Genomic DNA, 23,978 nt, shown 5'->3' on the forward strand with positions numbered 1-23,978 from the left:
AAGAGGATGATGTTCCTGAACTTAATGTGGACCAAGCTACAGATGAGGAGGAAGCTGTTAAAGGTACTGTGTACATGCATTTTTACTCTATTTAATTAGCCTGGGAATCTGGATTTATTGATCTACCTCGTGTTTTCATTTTTAATGCATTCTTTGTTTTTTGTTTCCTATTTCACTATGAGCCGTAGTGAATTAATATAATTTAAATATAAATATGTTCCTCTGACAGTAATTAAGAAATTGACTTTATGCTCCATTTTTACTCTATTTAATTAGCCTGGCAATCTGGATTTATTGATCTACCTCGTGTTTCCATTTTTAATGCATTCTTTGTTTTTTGTTTCCTATTTCACTATGAGCCGTAGTGAATTAATTTTTTTTTATTTGTTCTGTGCATGGAATATGATATACTAGCTCCTAGAAAACCCAGGGGACCTACAAAAATGATTAAAGTTCATGCAAGGACGGCTGAAAATAAAGTTGCCATTACGTTGAATGGAGATCATCAACCCGTTTCGGATAATCAGAAAATTATCACAGAGCTCAATAATTTTGTGGGAACACTAGCAAGGGATAACGTGTCACTTACTTACGTAAATTGGCATGTAGTTCCTGACAGCCTGAAGAAGCAATTGTGGGAACAAACTCTGGTACATTTTATTAGTTGATTGTCATGTAGTTCATACTTATGAATTATATTGTAATTGGTATGTAGTCCACACAATTGCATTAGTTCATACTTTTGCATTATATCGTAACAGTATAAATAACTGATTTTATGTTCGATATTTACATTTTTAGGCTAAGTATGTCATTCCTGAACAAGATAGAAAATGGGTGTACAACACACTCAATGCTGCTTGGAGGCTTCACAAAAGTCGTTTTAAGACCAAGTACTATACCAGCCTTGAAACTGACGCGGAGAGGTTGGAAAAAAGGCCCCAAGAAATTTCACTAGAGGACTTTAAACTGCTCCTGGCATACTGGGGAGATGATGAAGTTAAGGTATTATATCTACTATGTTGGATGCTAATTTAATTACATTTAATTAGCATGCTATTTAAAAAATTATGTAATCTGCATAATCTATGTTCTGCATGATTTACAAGGATAACTACAAGATTAATGTAAATTTTATTATTTTTCTCTTTTATTTTCTAGAGACTGGCAAGGAACAATACTGCCCGTCGTAGTAATTTAACTGAGACACACACTATGGGTCCAAAAACACTAGCACAAGTTCGGGAGGAGATGGTATATATCCTTATCTTATAATATACTGTGAAAGTGTATTTTGGATAACAGTACATGTCCATTAATTGATCATTTTCAGATGCAATTGATGCCCATTAACTTCTACTGAATTCAAATTGAGCTAAATTGTTTTCCTTTTCTTCAATAATTGCAGAAAAAGAAAAGCCCCGACCTTGCCTCGCCAACAGATGCGGAAGTGAATCTGGAAACCCGTAAGCGAAAACCCGGACAAGAGTACAAGTCAAACACTGAAAAAGTGGAAAAAAGAATGGTAAGGACATTTCAAGTAGTATAAATCTATCTTCATATTCATTTTATAATCTGGTGTATCATTTTCTTGTAGACCGCGATCAAGAAACTAGTTACTTCTGGACAAGAAGTTGAAGCAAATTTAATGGTTAGCGGCGACAAGGAAAAAAATATGAGTCTTAGATTATTGTCCAAAATAATATAATTTGAAAAATATTAATAGAGTATATTTAGATGTGTTTAAAAGAAAGTGGGTCAATCTTTTTTTTAAACAGAGTAAATATAATTTTCTATGTTCAGTTTTATACCTTGCCTTTATATATAATTACTGAGTCCGTTTGACCTTATTTAAAATTGTGACTTATAAATTAACTTGATTTAATGTGATAAGCAGAGAGTTTAAAATATTTCTTTATGTAATTTTAACTTATTAATGATTTATACATCATCTCAGACTACAGTTTAAGTTCGTTATTATAGCAATCCCATATATATATATATATATATATATATATATATATATATATATATATATATATATATATATAGGGTCTTACTCCAGTACAAACTCCTTACTGTACAAACGTACAAACCAGTGATTATGGCAATAATATTTAGTGATTAGCAGATTTTAATATAACAAATACATACATCCATCACCACCACCGCCACAATCACCACCACCACCAACCACCACTGCGCCTCTCTCTCTCCACCAGTCACCACCAACCACCACTGCCCAGCGCCTCTTTCTCTCACCACCCACCACCACCACCACTGCCAGCAGCTCTCTCTGGTTGTTCGCTCACCTACCTGTGCTATACACACAATCGTGTCTCTCTGTCTCAATCGTGTTTCTAGCACTGCCCTCGCGCCGCGCTGCACCAGCACTCGGCTATGTCGCCCTGTAAGTGCTCCCCTCCCCTTATCTCTCCATCAGACCCCCTGATAGATTTAGTGATTTTGTTCAATCATTTAGTGATTCTGTTCAAGTCATTTAGTGATTGTTTGTACGTTTGTACACTAAAGAGTTTGTATTTGAGCACTTGCCTATATATATATATATATATATATATATATATATATATATATATATATATATATATATATATATATTATATATATATACCTGTCTACTAAATCATTAAGGACTTCCCTTAAATACACATTGACTTTAACTGTTGGCTTATATTTTAAAAGTCGGTGATTAATCACGATTAATTGTCGTTCCGTAACTTACCGAACTGATTAAATATTTGATTATTCAATAATCGTCTCATTAATTTTTGATCTATCTCATTAATTCCCGATTAATTCTTGTTCCGTGAATTCACCGATTAAGTCCAATTCTCATTTTTTTTACGACACTGTTCACAGCCCATATTTGTAGAAAATTATGTTAATAATGTCCAAATGATTTAACTATTTTTGCACAAACGTGTTAAAAGAAACTTTGCCGTTTTTGGAGACGTTTTGGTAAATATACAAAACAAATATAGTATACTTAAGAAGAAAACCAAATTCTTAATCATATATATATATATATATATATATATATGTATATCATGATCTTGTCTTTTGTCTAATATTCTAATCGGGCCTCTCTTTGGTCTAATATTTTAATTTAACATATTCAAAAATGCTGTCACGATAGTATTTGGTTTGTAACTCCTCCCTGTCTAGTCTCAAAAAATTGATTTAGAGACTTTTTCACGCATCTCGTAAATATTATTTTTAAATTTATTAATTTTATCTAAAATAAAATAATTTGAAAAGTATTAGAGCATTTATAGAAGTGTGTAAAAGGAAGTGGCTCAATCTTTTTCAAACAAAGTAAATATGATTTTCTATGTTGAGCTTTATACCTGGCATTAATTATATATGATGAATCCGTTTGACTGAATTTAAAATTGTGACTTACGACTTAAATTGACTTAATTAATGTGATAAGATGAGAGTTTAAAATGTCTGCTTAAGTAATTTTGACTTATTAACAGGGAGGAATTGTTGGGGTCCGCCGAATTACTAAAAAAATTAAAAATCCTTATTTAGAAAAAAGTGATTGACATTTTGCATCCCTTATGTTTAGACGCTTTTTCGATTTGGTCTCAAACAATTTTTTTTGACAGTATGCATCCTAAAGTTTGAAAAGCGCTTCGCTTTGCACCCTTTTGACCACTCTCCGTTTAATTGACCGCTAAAGTTAACAGATGTACCTTTTTTCACTTTGCACCCCACAATTTTAATTTTTTTTCAGGAGTATTTTGATATATTTTTTTACTAAAAAGAAAGATTTTTTGGGTGCTTCAGACCCTTATGTGAAATTAAAGCTTAGCGAAGACAAACTTCCATCGAAGAAAACAACAGTAAAACACAAAAACTTGAACTCTGAATGGAATGAAGAATTCCATGTAGTTGTCAAGGATCCTGAGTCTCAGGTTCTGGAGATTGTTGTGTATGACTGGGAGCAGGTTAGCACACATGACATAATAGGTATGAATGTTGTCCCACTAAAAGATCTTTTGCCTGATGAAGCCTAAGTTCTAACTCTTGATTTGAGGAAAAACATGGACCCTGAGGATGTTCAAAATGATAAACTACGGAGTCAGCTTGTCGTTGAAGCAATTTACAAACCTTTCAAGGGTAGTGAGATTCCAGTTGATACTGAAAATTCTAACGAGGTACAAAAGGCTCCTGATCACTGCAGATTGTACAAAATGCAAAGATTTTATTTAACGGTGGACTTTAGAGAACTTGAAATAGTGGAACACCTTGAATTCGAGTGGCCATTTTATAATTCCACATGTTCTTCTTTAAACTGTTTGTAGCAACGCTTATGATCTGAGCCACTAATCTCTAGCCCAAGCGCAAGCCTCTTTATCTGTTCATCTGTCAAAGTAGTTGTTGATCCCAAAAAAACATATATTACGGAATTCGTAACTAGTTTGTCTAGCCACTCCAAGCATTTGTGGCCTGAATTCTTGCATACCTCTACGGGGTATAAAGATCAGGGATGCATTTTATAAAGAGCCCACCACCCTATCTTCCGGCATTACTTAAGCAATTACAGCTGCGCCGTTAGCTTCAAAGGGTGAGGACTTACATTCATGAAAAAAAAATTCAAAATACTCCTGAAAAGAAATTAAAATTGCGGGGTGCAAAGTGAAAAGGGTACATCTGTTAACTTTAATGGTCAATTAAACGGAGAGTGGTCAAAGGGGTGCAAAGCGAAGCGCTTTTTGAGCTTTGGGGTGCATACTGCCAAAAAAAATTATTTGAGACCAAATCGAAAAAGCGCCTAAACATAAGGGGTGCAAAGTGTCAGTTACTCTTTAGAAAAACATTTTATTTATGATTATTGATGTAATCTTATTTTGGTAGAAATATTAATTGTGGAATGGTTTTATTGAGGTACACAAAGATGATAATCATCCTACATTAGATTGAGGTACACAAAGATGATAATCTTCCTACATTAGATTTGAAGTAAATTTTGTTTATCGCAAAAATAGGAGAGTTGTTGAGAAATAGATAAGATAAAACTTTTATGATCAAGTTAGAGAGTTTTTATATAGCCCAATTTAGACCTCCAGTGATATATATGAGTCCTACTCCAATAGAAACTAAATTAGCCTAAAAACTAAAAACCAATTTCTGGACAGTTTTTTATCACTATTTTTAACTACGGAAATCACTAATTTATGATAACATATCACTAATCTATATATAGCATATCTCGCGAATGTAAATATATATGTACACATATATGCAACGTATATGACCATCATCTTCACCCAAATCGTAATAATGGACCTCTTACCACCAGACGTTTTTATGACTTGCCACTATTGTCTATCATCACCAATACACATATACTTTCCATCATAACCTACAAAACTAACGACTACTTACAATCATCATACAACTTCTCTTGCGGCTTCCTACCGCCAAGAACCTTCCTACGGATGAAATTGATCATCTATAATCGATTATCAATAGTTTAGATAAGTAGATTTTCTCAATTTTGATAATAAAAATCGTTGTTTACATACTGTATAAAAACAGTGATTAGTGCAGTATAAATTAGTGATACCCGTAGTTAAATTAGTGATACCCGTAGTTATAAATAATGGTAGGGAAACTGGTTTCTTGTTTTTATTTTAAGAGTGGTTTCTATTTGATTATGAGCATATATATATATATATATATATATATATATATATATATATATATATATATATATATATATATATATATATATATATATATATATATTGTCCATATTTACCGGGTTGGAGGCTACTGGAAGCCATAACAGACTAATTGTAAGCATACATTCAATATAATTGATAAGGGGTTAATTATCAAACTCATCACTGAAGTGGACAAATGGTATCAACTTCATCACTGATCTCCACGGGGTCTCAAGTTGCTCACTAAACTCGCTTAATGGTATCAAACTCATCACTGTCGTTAAAAAAAGTAACGGAGGTTAGACGGAGTGAAAGATTGGCGGTTGACGTGACACATTAATAAAAAAGACTGAAGAAAAATAAATGAAAGAAAATAAAAAAAGTAGAAAATAGAAATGCCACATAATTTGAAGTTTATGTGGAAATAAAGTATGCAAATGTTTTATTAAATTGATTTTAGGATATAATTATCTAAATAAATGTATGGAACTAAATTTTAATATATAATTTACCAAACAATTAAGATTAACTTTTATGTTTTTTAATAGATTATAATTATTTTTGAATAATATTGAAATATTTTCTCTTTTAATAAATTTTATTTATGTGAATATTAGTGTTGGCAAAAAAATATTTTTAAACACTATGTGTTGTTTTTGAAGATTTGGACAATGTGTGTTGCTTCATATGTTAAATTTACATATATTTATTTTCATGTTTTTGTTTGTTACAAGAAATTCCAAAAAAAAAATAGAAGTGTTAAAAATCGAAATGAATTTCTTTATGTTCTATCTCTAGATTTTTCTTAAAATTTTAAAAAAGTTGGTGATATAAAAAAATTTGAAAATATTTTTTTGCCAACAGTAATATTCACATAAACAAAATTTATTAAAAGAGAAAACATTTCAATATTATTCAAAAATAATTATAATCTAATAAAAAAACATAAAAGTTAATCTTAATTGTTTAGTTAATTATATATTAAAATTTAGTTCGATACGTTTATTTAGATAATTATATCCTAAAATCAATTTAATAAAAAGTTTGCATACTTTATTTACATATAAACTTCAAATTATATGGCATTTCTATTTTCTACTTTTTTTATTTTTTTTCTTTTGTTTTTATTCAGTCTTTTTTATTAATGTGCCACGTCAACCACCAATATGTCACTCCGTCTAACTTCCGTTACTTTTTTTTTTAACGGCAGTGATGAGTTTATACCATTAAGCGAGTTTGGTGAGCAACTTGAGACCCCGTGGAGATCAGTGATGAAGTTGATACTATTTGTCCAATTCAGTGATGAGTTTGATAATTAACCCAATTGATTAGCCCACATTCAATAAATAATATAATATGTTTTTCGGACCACAATATTACAGTAGTACTGATCAGTAACCAATTTATTCTTACTTGGTAATACATAGTGTATCTTACAAACGTAAGATCATAAGTTTTTGATTGAGCATCTATGGGTCAATTTATTTAGAAAGCCTACAAGAACCTCTGAAGAACAGCACATTTATTACAAATCATATATGTTCTTTGTACTTCCTTATTATGCTTGTGATGAGGATAAAGCTGAAACCATCATAGATTTAGGATCACAGCTAGCCCTTTCTCTGTATGATTCGATGGTTTCAACGCACAAGTCGCTAGTATCTTTCTTTTTGTGTGCAAACTCAAAACCAAGGTCCATCAGCTTCTTTGACGAACAGGGTATGATTTTTTGTGCCTCGTCCAATCCCTCAAATCTACTCAAAATTAGAATGAATTTTTTGTTGTAAATTGCAAGATGAGATAATGAAATGAATATTAAAGAACCTTTTGGAGAAGAAAGATATTTCTTTGTACGTACTGAGTTGGTATATTCCTGTCTGGGTACTTGAGGCTAAGTGAATGGGCAATTTCAAATATGTTAACACCATGAGAGGAGCATATGTATCTTCCCTTGGCTAGAGGATTCTCGAAGAGGTATATATGAGCATTGCAGACGTCATCCACATGCACGGCAGAAAATCCATTCAGCTTCTTCAGCGAAGCAATGCCTGCTTCATCTTCTATAATATAATCATGTGTAAGATGTTAACTTACAAACTTCAGGATGCATAGTTGAAAATTACAAAGATGTCTATTTTTGATTAAGAAATAGTAGTATGTATTAGTGAGAGGAAAATGTTTGGTGTACATAATTGTGTACAAAATTTGATACATAATGACATGCGGTGGGTTTTAATAGAAATGGGCCCTAATTAAAATATTTTATATTAATTGGCATGTCATTATATATAAAGTTCTGTATACAATTCTGTATACCTGATACTCTTACTGATAAGAAGGGAAGGGAGTTAAGTAATTGAACTTACTAGTATATAAGGAAATTGCAGCGTCAATACTTATGTTAGTATAAGGAGTTATGAAAGGGCCGAGTACAAGGGAAGGATGGACAGTGACCATATCAATTCCATTCTCTTCGGCATATTTCCATGCAGCTTTCTCTGCAATAGTTTTCGCTACCACATACATCTGCAGTTCATGGTGTACATTTTGAATTTTAACTCAAAGTTAGTATTATTTAGGGGAGTGACAATTTAAACCAGATAGTAGAGAGGCTATTCATTGAATACGTGAAAATATCAAACTTTGTTCATATAGGCCGAGCTGCATTACATATCTATGCATGCAACATTATTAATACCAATTACGGAAGATGAGTTTAGAACCGGTGAATTGTAAAGAGTAATTACCCAGCCGTACATCTTGTGCTGGTAGCATAAGTCAATATCAGACCAAAGATCCTCGGTGAATTCGGAAACGGCAGGGGGTTGCGGCTGCACGGTAATGGTTCCTGTAGTTGAGGTGTAAACTAACCTCTTTACAGTTTTGGCCTTGGAGCATGATCTCATAATGCTCAGTATTCCATTCAATGTTGTTGATTCTATCTCTTCTTCCTGTCCCTAAGAACGTCATGATCAACGTTATGTTCAAAGTTATTAAGGTCCAATATATTCAAAGTTAGAAAACGATAATTAAGAGCATGGAAGTCAATTAAAATCTTATCTAAGGGGAACTTTTGTTCATAAGTGAAAATAACTTTAGTATTTAGCTTAATATATACAGTTTGCTAGTACTGCTCTAAATAGCCTAAATACTATTTATAGACCAAATAGTAAGAGCGTATATATATCACCCCATCTTGGCTTTGGTTAATTAGTTCCACAGGGGCGGCAACATGAAAGACACCTTGGCAACCCTGAATTGCATCATCATAGCCACCTTCCTCAGCCAACTCGGCTTTCCACAAGCTCAAATGTGTACTGGCATTAGCAAGCTCCAAGAGATGCTTCACTTTCTTTTGGTTGCCTGTACCACTTCGATTGTGTAATCAATAATGTTTAACATACAGTGATAGATTAACAAGCAGACATTTGACGTAGAAACAAAATCAGAAACATGTGCGAGCAGAAACGTTCATATGCATGATTTATTACCAGGATCACGAACAGTAGCTCGAACATGATATCCTCTTTGCAGAAGTCTCTTGACAAGAAAGGAACCTATGTACCCTGATGCACCTGTCACGCTCACTGTCCTTTCTCCCCCCATGCCTCTTGGTACACCAATATAATTGTGGCAACTACGCACTCATCAATTCACTTGATGTTATATATATATAGGCAAGACAATTAAAGCTAGTACTTAATGACAAATTCTGCGAGTTAGAGGTATATATATACACAGAAAGAAAACGAATGAAGCATTCTGTTACATTTGACGATACTAACTAGTATCGTCAAATCTTATCCATGCACCAATGGCCATCCCTCCATCCCCAACTTTAGTTGAAAGGACATGCACGTTTTGTTAGTTAAACATGTCCAAAACGAAAAACTGAGAAAACATTAATATTGCATTAGACTGAGTACAACGCAATACAATTGTAGGAAATTTGAAATGTTATTTTAAGTAAATACTAGTTTAAATTAACCATAATCACCTAAATTCAAACAACACAAATTGCAATTTGTATAAATTATAATAGAAAATCATAATATTTAATACATAATTTATTAAAATTACAAATATGTTAGCTGTAATAGTAGTGATGCACCCACCCAATTGACAAAATTTTCTAATAATATTTTTTTATCATCTTCTCCCTCTTTCAGGGTGGCAATATCGGACACGACCCGAACTCGACCCAAACCCGTAATCCGATTTACTAAGACAAAATCCGAAAGTGACCCGAAAATCGCCCGATTAATCCGAAATGGACATGAAATGACCCGAAATGAGATTTTCATTTTTAAAAACTTCAATTTTAAATTTATTCAATTTTAAGTGATTCTAACTTGACCCGAAATCGACCTGATTGCTGACACGAACACGACCTGTTACCCAAAATTGTCACCCCCATTATGATGCTCTCATAAAATATAGTTTGATAATTATTTTTATTTTTTTCTGAATAAATATTACTATCTAATTAAACTTTTATAAAAAAAAATTTAAAAAAAATTATGAAAGTATGTTTTATATTCGCCTTAAAATACGTGCCGAGTAATGCAAAATGTGTAAAAAAAATGGAAGGACATAATGAGATTACTGATTGTGTATAGCAATATTATGCTTCAGAGTACAATTTGTATGTTATCCAGCTAATCGATTTATAATAAAAATTTGTTTAATCAGATTCTCTCAAGAATCTCATTATATTTATATATAATGGACATATAGCGATATTTAGATAATTTATTTCTGTTAGTAATTACTTTGTCTCACATTAATATTATATCAGATATATTATTGAAATTGGACATACAGGGACATTGTTATCGACCAGTACTTTATATAAATATTCACAATAAGATTCTTTCTAGAATGAAGGTACTACATTTAGTCCAAATATATGAACTGACCTGAGATGATCATCGTTGACGAGTAATACTCCCTTCGTCCCACCCGGTTGTTTATATTGGGTTTGGACACGGAGGTTAAGAAATATGTATAAAATAGTGAAAAAGAGGAAGAAAAGTGGGTGAAGTGGTGACGTCCATTGATTTTAATATATAAAAGAGAGATAGTGGAGTCAAAGTAGTGTGAAAAAGGAAGGAAAAGTGATAAAGTGATGGGATCAATTAACTAAAGTTTTGTAATATAAAGAATTGGGTGAGACATCAAAAAAATGGTAAAGAACCTGGTGGGACGGAGGGAGTATTATATATGAGACAAAAGTTATTCTTTTTATATACTACTCCTCTTTCCCTAATTTCTTTACGTTACTTTTTGACACGTTTTCTCACACACATTTAAAGTATAGTTTCATAATATATTTTTAAATATTTTTTCTCTGAATAAAAGTTTGATATTTAAATTTTAATTCAAAAAATATTAAGAAAAAAGTATAAAACTATATTTTATAAAAATCTTAAAATACGTGCAAACAGTATACACGTAGTTCACTGAGGAACTAATTTTTTTTAAAGGAAATGGTGCATATGATTTGTCCACCATCTTTTCAGTTATTGACTTTAACTTAAACGATATACGACAAGGCATCTTCGATAGTCAAATGATTTTCTTAACGAAGCAACAGAAAGAAAAGATTTTTTTTTTTTTACGGATAACAGAAAGAAAAGATCAATGTAGCACTATCTTGAATAATGAAGTAACCGAGTATAAAAAATGGAAAGTAGAATCTAGTAACGAATATATTTATATAAAATCTAATATTCAACACTTTCTTTGTGAGTAGAATAGTCTAACCCTTAAGGGCTGTTTGGATGAGTTTAAAATAAGTATTTTTTTGCTTAAAATAAATAAGTGGAGTAGAAGTTAAAAGCAAGATAAGACTTACAAATGATTAAATTGTTTGGGAAATAAGTAGAAGCCCTGAAACAAAAGCTTGCATTCCTAACTTTTTATAAGTGCTTCTTGACTTATTGCACAAACGGTACGAATAAATGCTCTTAACTTATAATAATTCAGAAGCTGGATTTATAAGTCTTTACCAAACACCCACTTAATCAAACTTAACCTAGTCTGAATGAAAGATGGTGGTGGTGGACCCTTTGAATTTGTGAACTTGTTGTCCAGTTTCTGACACCAAGTTCAAGATATTAACTATAATAATTATTAGAGTATATTAAAATATATTTTAGATTAAAGTTTTGAAAGTTGACATACACTAGAACAAAAATAAATTAATAAATTAATTTATTGAAATGATATATCAAGTGTTGGAACTATATTGAACAAGTATGATGGAGATATTGCTAGGAAATGATATATGAACTAAATCGGAAATAGTACAATATATCCATATTTTGAATGGTTAGCTGAAGGTGAATTTCATTGAGAAATAAATTGATTGAGTTATTGTTTGTTTAAGTATTCATTTTAGTTGACAAATCATTAAACCCACTTTAAATCATATTCATCCATTATTGACATTAAGTAACAGTAAAAGATGAACCACAAGAAGTCTGAGGGATCACATTTTGATGTGTTTGCACATTAAAAGAGCTAGTAATAATATAAACATGACCGGATTTAAAATAGTTGTTATTATTTGACTTAGAAAGATTGTACGGCTAGGGCTGTTCACGAACAGAGTCGAGCCGAGCTTTAAATTTTTTTTCCTATCGAATCGAGTCGAGCTGAACTTTCTTATCAAACAAAAAATTATGTTCAAGCTCGAACTCGTTAACTAACGAGCCAAACACGAGTTTGTTCACGAACAAATACGAGCCGAGTCGAGCCGAGTCATAAAAAAATAAGGTCAGACCGCTACTTGACTCTTAAAATAGCAAGCCAAATAAAATTTATAGTGTGTTTTGATGGTACCATATTATAGTTAATATTCTCCTGATCGATTTGATATATTATATGTTGAATTCGACGTTCAATAACATGTATATATCACGAAATTATCATAAAAATATTGTATTTTTTCGAGTTTTAACGAGCCAAGCTCAAGCCAGACGAGTTCGAGCCGAGCTTGAGCCGAACACACTAAAGTCTCGGCTCGAGCTCGTTTTCTTAACGAACACATTTATGTGTTCGAGCTCGAGAACCCTAATTGTAACTTTGATCTGGCCTGCACTTTTCTTGTAGCCTATGTCATGAAGGATAACCAGGTCCGCAAAAGCATTTTTACTTTACGACAGACCTTACAATCATTTAGTTAAGTTTCTTATTTGTAAATCTAGACAATTTTTTCCTGAGAAGTATGTACTAGAAATGTTTCCTCCTAATGTTTAATATTTCACCGGTAGAAAAACACTATCAGATGTAGTTGTAGCATTATATCAACAATAACGTTGATTTTACTCTTGTAACAAGATGTTATATGATATGTTTTAAGGCTAGAAATTAGATTGACAAGGAGTTAATGTCACATGATAGCTTTAGAGCATCTCCAAAAACCTCTTAGTTGGCTCCTAAATATAATATAAACAATATGGCCTTTAGTAATTGTACAAATTTAAGAGTGTAAACTCCAACAATACTCTCTGCATGTATTCTCTATGTTATATTTTATTTATACTGGGCTCCACTATAAAACAAAAGGAGAGTGAAAGGTGGAGCCTGGAGGTGAATTGAAGTGAAGGAATTTTTTATTATGCAAAATTAAGTTAAGAGCTATGTGGTGGCTCCTAACTTTGAGGAGAGAGGAGAGAAAAATAACAGTTATTTAAGGAGCCGGTAAGAATTTCTTGGAGCAACTTTTTTCCTCATCCGCCTCAAATCTCAAATTAAGAACCTAAATGAAGAGCCTCCTGGAGATACCCGTGTATTCGTTATCCAAATCTCAAAAGAAATTTTGTTAGCTTTGAACGTTTGTGAAAGTTATTATACAGACCGTATCTAGCATGATATTAAAAATTAAAAAAAAAAAAAGAAATCTACAAAACTACCTACCTTTTCTTTTATTGTTTTCAAAAATACTACCTTTCAGAATTATTTTTAAAAATACCTTTTCATAAAAAAAAATTCAAAAATCCAGTTTGCAACTTTTGCAACCTCATTTGCAACCTTGGGCGGCGCAGCCGTTTGAGTTGCATATGAGGTTGCAAAAATTGCAAATGAGGTTGCAAAAGTTGCAAATAAAAATGAAAAGTTGCAACTGTTGTAACTGCAATTGCAACTAGTTCAACTGAAAACTGTAAGTTGCAACTTCTAGTTTTCAGTTGCCATTTTCGACCTCTGTTTCGACATATATATATGAGTTGAGTTCTAGGGAGACTCTTGTTATCAAGAGACCCAAGAGACTCCATCTAGACCATCTATTACTTAGTATTTTTATACTATCTTAAATACATCCTAGAATGGCAATACGGTAATTATACCTATTAATGGAGGAAATATATTATATCTCAAATCTGTATAAGTTGTGTATTTATGGAAGATAATAATATGCTTTTATGTAGAGATTTAATGATCTTGTCAGGAAAGATATAAATGCATTTATGTAGTGATTGAATAATCTTTTTATATTTGGAAATGAGATATTGTGCTCTTATTTTTAGATTGAATTATTTTTTCAGATTTGGAAAGAATATATTTACGCAATACTATATCTTGAATCAGTTTATATAACAAACATGATAATAATTAAATTATGTTGAACACTTACCAGAATAATTATAGTAGAACACTTACCAGAATAATATTAAAAGCATGGCACATTGAAATTTTTGTTAGGTCATTAATAAAATGTACATTATAATAATAGTTAATAGAATAATATTTTTAAAAAAACTCACCTCTAATAATATTTATTAGAACACTTTTATAAACACTTAGTAGAACATTCAGTTGACTACAAAATTGTAGTAAATTTTAGTAGAACCGCTGTTAAAACAAAAATAAAAATATTAAATTTTAGTAAAACACTTTGCGAATCTCTTTAATAAAATATGTAAGCGATCTTAATAAATTTTATTATATGATCTCTTAAATTCGAATTGAGATTCTATAAAACTATAAAATATTGTATACAATAAATTATATTTGACACTTAGTAAAGAAAATAGTAAACTAAATTCATTAAAAAAACTTATCAGAACATTTATTATAAAAATATTTCTCATTAAAAATTTTATTAGGTGTTTCGTTAGTCAATCATATATATGTTTTATGATTTTATTATATGTTATATTTAAAAAAATTAAAATATATTTGATATAATTTTTTTAAGTTATATATTTACTAACATTCTTCTAGTTGATGCATTAAGTGTTTCATATAAGTCATATATTTATTAAGATTCTTCTAATTGATGCATTAAGTGTTTCTAATTTATTTAAGTCATATATTTATTAAGATTCTTCTAAATGATGCATTAAGTGTTTCATATAATGATAATAAAATAAATAAATTAATAAACACTTAAGAGAAGATTAAAATTATGATTCTTTTAATTGATGCATTAAATGCTTCATAAAATAATAATTTTATTTAACTTTTTAAAAATAATAATAATAAATTTATATGATATAATTTATTTAAATCATATATTTATTAAGATTCTTCTAATCGATGCATTAGTGTATAATCTAAATCAAAATATTTAGTATAAATTTTATTGGAATCTTAAGTGTTTTTGCTAGTAAACACTTAAGAGAATCTTAATAAAACATTCACTACTACATAGTAATTAATTAATATTAGCAAAACATGATTAAATATGTTGGACCCTGTTTATTAGAATTTATTTATGATCATATTAAACATATGAGAACACTTAAAAATGATTGATATATAATATTAAGTTTTTGGCGAGTAATTTAATAAATATACTACTATTGAGTCTCGTAAGTTCTTAAAAATAATAATTTAAATTAATAAACACTTAAAAGGATATTAATATTATATTAAGATTCTTCTAATTGATGCATTAAATATTTCATGTAATAATAATTTTATTTAATTTTTAAAGCAAATAATAATAATAAATTTTTGATATAATTTATTGTAAGTCATATATTTATTAAGATTCTTCTAACTAATGCATTAGTGTAAAATCTAAATTAAAATATTTAGCATAAATTTTATTGGAATCTTATTTTTTTTTTGCTGATAAACACTTAAGAGAATCTTAATATTAACATTCAATATATTCTCTAAAGTGTTTTATTATATATCATGAACATCTTTTAAAATCCCCATATAAATTAAAACATTAAATTATTAAGAGCAATTTTTTCAATTCTCTACCTGAAATTCTATTAAGGATTTAAAAAGTTGCTATTAAAGATTGAACACAATAAAAGAGATTCCATTACTTGTTCATCAAGTCGATAAGAATAATTACATATTTATATCTAAAAAATAAAATAAAACTATAATGAATACTTACAAGTTTCTACTAGTAATATGTGTAAAATCTGTTGTATTTATTACTATTATGGCTTAAAGAAAAAAATCTCATTTTTTGTTACAATTATAATATATTTATTGGCTAAATTATAATTTTTGAATATTAATCTATTAACTTTTTTAACAAGAATCTTTAAGGTGTTCATTGGAAACACAATAAAATTTTCTCATTGTTAATTGATACGTGGGTGAAGGTGACAAGATATAATAAACTTGAGTACAAACTAACCCTTAAAAAATTATTTATTTTATATTAATAGATCACCTGATAGAACACATACTAGATCTAAACTATAATAATTTTTATAAAACATTAAATACATAACTAGGCCTAAGAGATCTATGCGAAGTTCACAAAATACGTTAGATTTTAAAGTGATGGGGTCCGAATTTGATTGTCTCCAGCTGTATAGCTGATGAACTTGGTTATGAAAAATAGAAATAAATTATTTAAGAAGTAAATATGGATACTAATTAAATAATATATTGTGCAAGATAATTGATATAACTTGAATATGGAAATATAGATACATGAATTTATTGAAATAACTTGATTACGGAAATATATAAAAGTCCAGTATTAAATGTGTAGACAATATTTAATGCAATCGTTTTGTATATGGAAATAAATGATTGAATTAATATGATGTATGTATACATAATTTATATATTTGCTTTACATATACTATCCTTGTAGCACTAGATAGTATAAATACTGATTAATGTGTATATAATTTAGGCCATAGGATCAATGATAATGGATGGTCAGATTTATGGTCTCTCGGTTCTCCTCTTAAGCCCTGGTCTCTTTTGAACCTCCCCCTATATATATATATATATATATATATATATATATATATATATATATATATATATATATATATATATATAGTTGCAAATGAATTTGTAAAAGTTGCAAATGAGGTTGCAAACTCTGAAGAAGATCTGCCTTGAGTAAACTTATCTTCTTCATATCAGTAAATTCTGATTTCTTGTTAAACTTTGATATGCAGTTCCTGTACTAAATAAATAATTAAGTCTGATATCATTTTTTAACAATCTTCCCCAACTTGCGCATAATTAAAATGTACAAGTTCTATTTGATGATGTCAAAAACATTAAGTACAATTGCATCAACAAAATCTAACAATATATTAAATTACAATTTAAAGTACTTCAACTATAGAATTGAATACTAATCAACTTGTATCCGTAGTGATTTTTGACAACAAAGATGGCTTTGTCAAAGTTAACGATCTCTTTGTGATTTTCAAAAGATGCATATTTTAATTCCAAGTTGTGATGCTAAGTCCATTTTAGCAACCCCTGTTCCCAAAACCAAGTAGTTCCCGATCCTGAACTTTCCGGTCCCTAGGCCAAAAAATAAATTGAGGCTCCCTTAAATATTTTTGAAAATATGTAAAATCATCAAATATTTACTCACAATATTTTTAAAAAATACAAACAGTTTATAAGTCATGATTTAATACACAACAATCTAACAATTTATTGAAAATGAGTTCTCAAAGTGTTTCGAGATACAAATCGTTGATGATATTAAGAGTTAATGTTTTCTTGAAATTCCTTTTTGACTAATAGAGTCATAAATCAGTCATAAATCATTTTTATTTTTAATATTATATTTTTAATAACTATAAATCATTAATATGTCAAATTATCCAAATTTTTAGAATCCAAATTTATCACATAAGTTATGTTAAGTAATAAATTAAATTAAGTCATTAGTATGAGCTGAACCCAACATGCTCTAGTTTTCGGTCTGAATGGTGAGGTGGTGGATGATAGTCCACCCAGACCCCTTTTCAAGCCACAGTCATCCCGGTTCACACTGCTAAATCCAGTACCATTCTTCTCGCAGAGGTCGAGTGACAAACTAGAGGGACGCTATGCAAAAATATATTTACATTAGCTACAAGTGCAATGAGAAGTGAAAAAGGAAAGGAAAAGGTGTACTCCAGTTATGCTTTCAACTTACTGAGAGTGGAATGTTGATCCCCTACTCAAAAGCATTTCAAGAGAAAACCATCGACCTGGAAGAGGAAGTCTCAAATGGTATTTTGGTCAAAGACATTCTTGAAAATCCGGAGAGGGCTTGTAAAATCCTGTGTTTTCTAATATTTTTTTTATATATTTAGTGTTGTTATTATGAATTAGATATTATATTTTATTTATTTATTTGTATTAGGGTTAATAATCAAAATACAAATCACCGGCAATGATTTATCCCACCCTTTCCTTCCGTCTGCTAGGTACCAAGTCTTGTCAAGCCCTGTCTCGGGGTCTATTTCTAGATCCAACAAACCTCTCTATACTTTTAAGAACATTAGTTAGACATTTAAGTTCGTATTTAATTAGAAGTTTCCATATTTTTGTTATATACGTTAATTTGAAAAGGATATCGTTAGATATATCATAATTCTCGTTAGTCTTGTAAAATACTGCATTGTTGCTTGCTCAACAACGATTCCTCAAATCCGACATTCGACCCCCATGATCAGTTGCGGATCTAGGAAGAGGCACGGGGGGACACGTGCCCCCCCTAAATTTTTTTTTTACATTTTTTCACCATTCTAAATTTTACAAAATTATAGAAGTGCCCCCCCAAAATTTGAAAATATATAAGTGTTTTCCGAAAATTTGCTTGGTGCCCTCCTAAGATTTTGGGTCTAGATCCGCCTCTGCCCATGATCCAAATGATTCCCCGTCTTGACGTTACCGACCTAACATAAATATTAAGATTCTATCTTATTTATTGATACTACATCCATTAGTTCAGTAACAAACTCTGTATGAGCTTTGTATCCTCATGTATACACATATATATCTCTTATCACTCTCGTATTTAAGTACAATGACCCATTATTTTGATACCAATTCTGTAACTTCCTAATATCTATCTCTACTACTTCATCCTATTTAAGATAAATTGGAAATGGGGCTCTTAAATCACTTTTTAAAATATAATATAATTTGTGGCTCCTCGTAAGTTGAGACATTGAAAAAGATGATTATTCCGGTGTTTCTCTTTATACTTGCTCTCTATTCATATTTTATTCATATAAATGAGAGGGAAAAGTAAAAAGAGAGAAATGTTGGAGGTAAAGTTGGAGGCAAACCAATATTATATTCAGAAATAAAAAGGTTTTTTTTTGGGAGAATAGATTTTTTTGCCACTCAACTTATTGTGTTTTTAGAAATTTACCACCCAACTAATTTTTTTTAATTTTACTAGCATTATGATAATTTTTTGTAGCATTATTTATACATAGTGATAGTATGTAATATTTTGATGATGTGTCGTATATTTATATCTTTATATATAGCAATAATAATAATATAAAATGATCCGATGAAAAATTAAAATCAGGAAAAATCGTAATTAGAATTCTAAAACTTCAATAAATCATGAATATGAAATCAATGACTTCAAACAATTCACCCTCTCTCATAAGATAAAGTGTATTTGAGTGATACAGTATGATGCATCATCTTTCGCTATTAAAGTTTCAATCGACTAGCTCAATGTAAGATCTCTCTTAGATTTATCTTCAAAAATTTTAATAACTTTATCTTATTACAATTTTCAAGATATATAAGTAGAGAAGAAAACTTAATTTTCGATCATTGTCCTCTCTAATGCATCATTTTATGTTGTTATTATTATTACTCCCTCCGTCCATCTCATTAGTTTACAGTTTTTTTTACTGCTTAGCACTTATTTAAGACTCTTATAAAACATAGTTTCATAACTTATTTTTGTGATTATTATTTTGTGTGTAAAAATTTAAACTCTGAAATTTTATTCGGAAGAAAAAAAATTATTTATGAAACTATATCTTTTAAAAGCCATAAAATGCGTGTAAAATTCTTATCACCCAAGGTAAACGACCTTGGAGACATAAAAAGTACTATATATAAGGATACAAACATATATCAAATCATCAAAACATTACAGACTACCACTATATTTTAATAATGATACACAGAAAGTAATGCTAATAATCAAATCCGAAACTAGCTTCAGTGACAAAAAAAAACTGAACCTAACATTAGTGAGTAAAATAAAAAAAATTATAGTTTACTGGTTAGTTTCGAAAGACGCAATAACTTTAGTGACAAAAAAATTATTATAATGCTAGTAATCAAATCCGAACCTAAGTTGGTGGCTAAATAAAAATCCAAACCTAACATTAGTGGGTAAAAGGAAAAAAAATTAGTTGGGTGGCAAGTTTCTAAAAGCACAATAAGTTTAGTGGCAAAAAAATCTATTTTCCCTTTTTTTAATAGATTAACCGGAGTATATTATAAATAAATAGGGAAGCTGGCTTTACAACCAAAATTAGCTCAGCTTCAGAACAGAGAAACCACTTGCCAACATTCCAACAAATAAAAACCACATTAAGACCTAATAAACTAGAATCTAACACCTGAAAGGAAATAAGACAGCCAAGATGAAGACTGAGAACCATAAACAGACAAAGATTTCCGCAGACTGCCTTTGCTTGATTTGCCACACATATTTAACGCCTCCTTCTTCCCCTTACGGCAGCAACCTCACCAGTTAAGTCAAATCATCTCCGGCTCCCCTCTGATAACCTCTCCTTCACCAAAATTAGGCTAACCTTCCAAGAATTCTTCATTCGGCCCCAATCCCACATCCATATTCAATTGTTCTTTAAGCGCTTCAAAAGCACCTGGAACCTCAACCAGAGAACTGCAATTTTCCATGCCATATTGGACTATGCACAATGCCGCCGTGTTTCTTGATGCATTCACCACTACTAGTTCACAGTCCCATTTTAAACCATCCTCCTGCTTTGTCCCATTGTAGGTGCGACTCATATAATTGATCTGCCTTACAACTTCCTCCAGCCCTTCTTCTTCAATTTGGTCTCCGTCTTCATCCAAAAGAAGCTCATACGCATGCACGTTGTCCGTCTCCAAGATCACCCTAGGAATTTTTTTCCTGTATGCTGTGACCATGGCTTTGTGAATCGCCCAAAGCTGGAGTTCTAAGAAACCAACCTCCTTCATTAGACCCATTATCCCCCACAAGTACTCCATCCTGTTGTTTCTGGCAAGGATACCAACTCCATTGGTATTTCCATTCCGCAGAGGCTCATTGAGGGTGGAAGCACGGATATTCACTTTCATGAAGTTACGCCTTGGCGGATCCCAGCTTGGGTCCATGAGGAGGGGATATGGGAGAAAAGAGAGAGAAAGGAAAAAACTGGAGAAGAAAGGGAGGAGAAGTGCATGAAGACGTAGAGAAAAGCTGGAGACTTATATAAGTCCAATCCCTACAGCTATACCTAAATTTGCATCTGCCCAATGTCATTCAGCAGTCCCCAGGTGCGCATGCATATAATGCATGAAATTGAAAGGCCAATGGCACTTCAATACATGAAGCTCGGGAATATAAGAGCGCCTTGATAATAACATTGTTGCAACGACTTAGAACTGAGAAAGGAGATGATTAATTAAATAATCCAAATTCAAAATTCTGCAGGCTTTCTCCATAAGCCCATATTAATTGGGCTTTAAACCCAGCCTTCAACCAAACTTGATCTGTTTATTCCTTCTTTTGCAAGCCCATCCGCTTCCATATTGAACCTTCGATTAATGACTCTGAATTCCACCCTACCCAAAACAGAAATTATGTCTATTATAATTTCTCTATTTTCACCAGGGTCATACCTCAAGCTTTCTACGTATGAAACTGTTTCTATAGAGTCTGAGCATATTAGAACCCTTATTCCTTCACAAATTTTCCCAACTAAAATATTCAAAACATGCATGCACGCTTCTTTTTCAGCCTCTAGTGCATGGACCGCATTCGATGGTCCTGAAAACACGTACATTAGATCCCCTTCTTTTGATCTGATAATTCCTTCAATTCCTGCTCTTATATTAACATTTTTCTTTTTAGAAATTGCACCATCAACTGCTACAACCCAATCATATCGATTTCTTAAACTTTCCTAGAACTCATTTAACTGCTGATTGAAACACAACTTAACTACACCTCTTGGATTTACGCAGAATAGATTGCCTATATTCCCACACACAATTTTGTTGACTTCCAGCCACTTAAAGATCCTAGCTTGAAGAACCCTCAGAACTCCATCTTTACCAGTTTTAACGTTATTAAAGATGAGAGAATTTCTGAACAACCATATAGTCCATAATACAGTCGATGCCACCATTTGCCAAGCCTCTTTTACCTTTGGCTCCTGAATTATGTCTAAAAGAGCTGTTACCTCTATAAATGCTCCACGAGTTGCATACCTCTGTCCAACACCATTGAGCAAGCTCACACTCAAGGAATAAATGAGGTATTGTTTCTTCTTTCAACATGCACCAGTTACATACTGGCAGCAAATTTAGACTATGCAACCTCCCAGCCAAGAAAACTTTTGTGGGTAATACTTTATGCTCTAGCTTCCAGAGAAAAAACTGTACTTTAGGGGGAATTTTAGCTTCCAAAAAGATAGGCATAACGGATTCTCTAATGCCACATTTGATAGAGCCATATGACAGTCTTTTGTAGAGAAGCTCTTCCCTGACTAGCTCCAAAACAATACATCCTTGCCTTCGCTGAAAATAATGGCTGACAGTAATCGATTTAGAACCTCGACATGCTCTAACTCCCAGGCTCTCAGTTGCCTATTCCATACTGTGCTCGGTAGACTTCCTCATGCCTGCCAGATTTCCCACATTAACCTAACTGAGGCTGTCTTCATCGCTGAAAGTTGATACAATCTCGGATACTCCTGCTGCAATGTCTTTTGCCCATACCATATATCCTCCCAAAACCTAACACTACGTCCATCTTTAAGTTTCCATATGAAGCCGTTTTTTAAGATACTTCGATCCCATCCCATCTGTACCACTTTCTTAAGGCTTGCCAATGTGTGGCTTGAGGATCTATCCAGAGTTATACTGGTAGGATGAATCCCCAGGGTCCTGGAATATTTATTTTGTAAGGTGACGTTCCAAAATTTGTTCCTTTCATGAATGCACCTCCACCACTACTTTCCTAACATTGCCAAATTTCTTTCTCGAATTTTCATGAGGCCAACACCACCTGAACTCTTAGGGCGACAATTTTTTTCTCAAGCAACTATATGCATATTACCTCTCTCCTGACCATTTATTTCCTTGCTGCTCCAAAAAAATCTTCTCCTGATTTTTTCCAACTGCATCTCCACAGCTGTAGGCATTAAAAACATATTAAACTAGTATACTGGCAAGCTATCAAGGGCCGCTTGCAATAAAATTACACGACCTGCCTTAGACAAAGTTTTACTTTTCCAGTCTGCCAATTTCCTCCTCACTTTTGTCACTAGAGGATCCCAGAACTGAACTCTTTTTGGAGATTTGGCCAACTCTAGACCAAGATATTGAGAGGAGTCACCCCCTACTTGGCATCCAATACTCTCTGCCCAACCTTGTAAATCTTCTATGCTGTTATTATATCCATAAAGAGTACTCTTCGCAAAATTAATTCTCAGCCCTGTCAATAATTCAAAACCAAGTAGTACCCGTTTGACGCCGCTGATAGATTCTGTACTGTCATCAACAAAAACCACTGTGTCGTCTGCATATTGCAAATGAGATAATGTCCCACCCAAGTTTCCTAGTTTAATTCCTAGAAAAATACCAGCCTTTTCTGCTTTAGTTAGCATGCAGTGTAGAACCTCCCCTATGAAGTTGAAAAGTAACGGTGAAAGAGGATCCCCCTGACGTAATCCTCTCTCTGGAGTGAACTCCCTCGAGGGGGAGCCATGGACTAAAACCGATATTCTCGATGTTTTAAGTATCACCTCAATCCATTTGATCCACTAGTCATGGAATTGTAATGCACGGAGAAGTTCA

General features: G+C 31.6%; 1 protein-coding gene across 4 annotated transcripts; it reads right to left on the reverse strand.

The window, feature by feature from the left end:
* Positions 1–7,034: 7,034 nt before the first annotated feature.
* LOC108224331 (dihydroflavonol 4-reductase) lies at positions 7,035–9,464 on the reverse strand. Of its 4 annotated transcripts, none has more exons than XM_017398898.2 (6): positions 9,188–9,464; positions 8,887–9,059; positions 8,444–8,653; positions 8,063–8,222; positions 7,555–7,756; positions 7,035–7,450 (listed from the first exon to the last, which is right to left on the reverse strand). In XM_017398898.2, exons 1-6 carry the CDS (start codon positions 9,300–9,302, stop codon positions 7,255–7,257), a joined length of 1,056 nt encoding a protein of 351 aa, XP_017254387.1. In that variant the 5' UTR covers positions 9,303–9,464; the 3' UTR covers positions 7,035–7,254. The 4 variants fall into 4 exon arrangements, with proteins under 4 accessions (XP_017254387.1, XP_017254390.1, XP_017254388.1 ...); XM_017398901.2 differs by having other exon boundaries at positions 7,555–7,753; positions 8,444–8,647; positions 9,188–9,417; XM_017398899.2 differs by having other exon boundaries at positions 7,555–7,753; positions 9,188–9,415.
* Between the last annotated feature and the right edge of the window lie 14,514 nt (positions 9,465–23,978).

Source organism: Daucus carota, chromosome 6 (assembly GCF_001625215.2).
Source record: "Daucus carota subsp. sativus chromosome 6, DH1 v3.0, whole genome shotgun sequence".
NCBI lineage: Eukaryota > Viridiplantae > Streptophyta > Magnoliopsida > Apiales > Apiaceae > Daucus > Daucus carota.

Bases quoted from the DNA above. Each gene is read 5' to 3' on its own strand.
- LOC108224331 (XM_017398898.2), bottom strand. From the start codon at position 9,302: ATGGGGGGAGAAAGGACAGTGAGCGTGACAGGTGCATCAGGGTACATA. The intron at 9,060-9,187 runs GTAATAAATCAT...GAAGTGGTACAG, and splicing joins AGCTACTGTTCGTGATCCTG to GCAACCAAAAGAAAGTGAAG. The intron at 8,654-8,886 runs GTGATATATATA...TGACGTTCTTAG, and splicing joins TTAACCAAAGCCAAGATGGG to GGACAGGAAGAAGAGATAGA.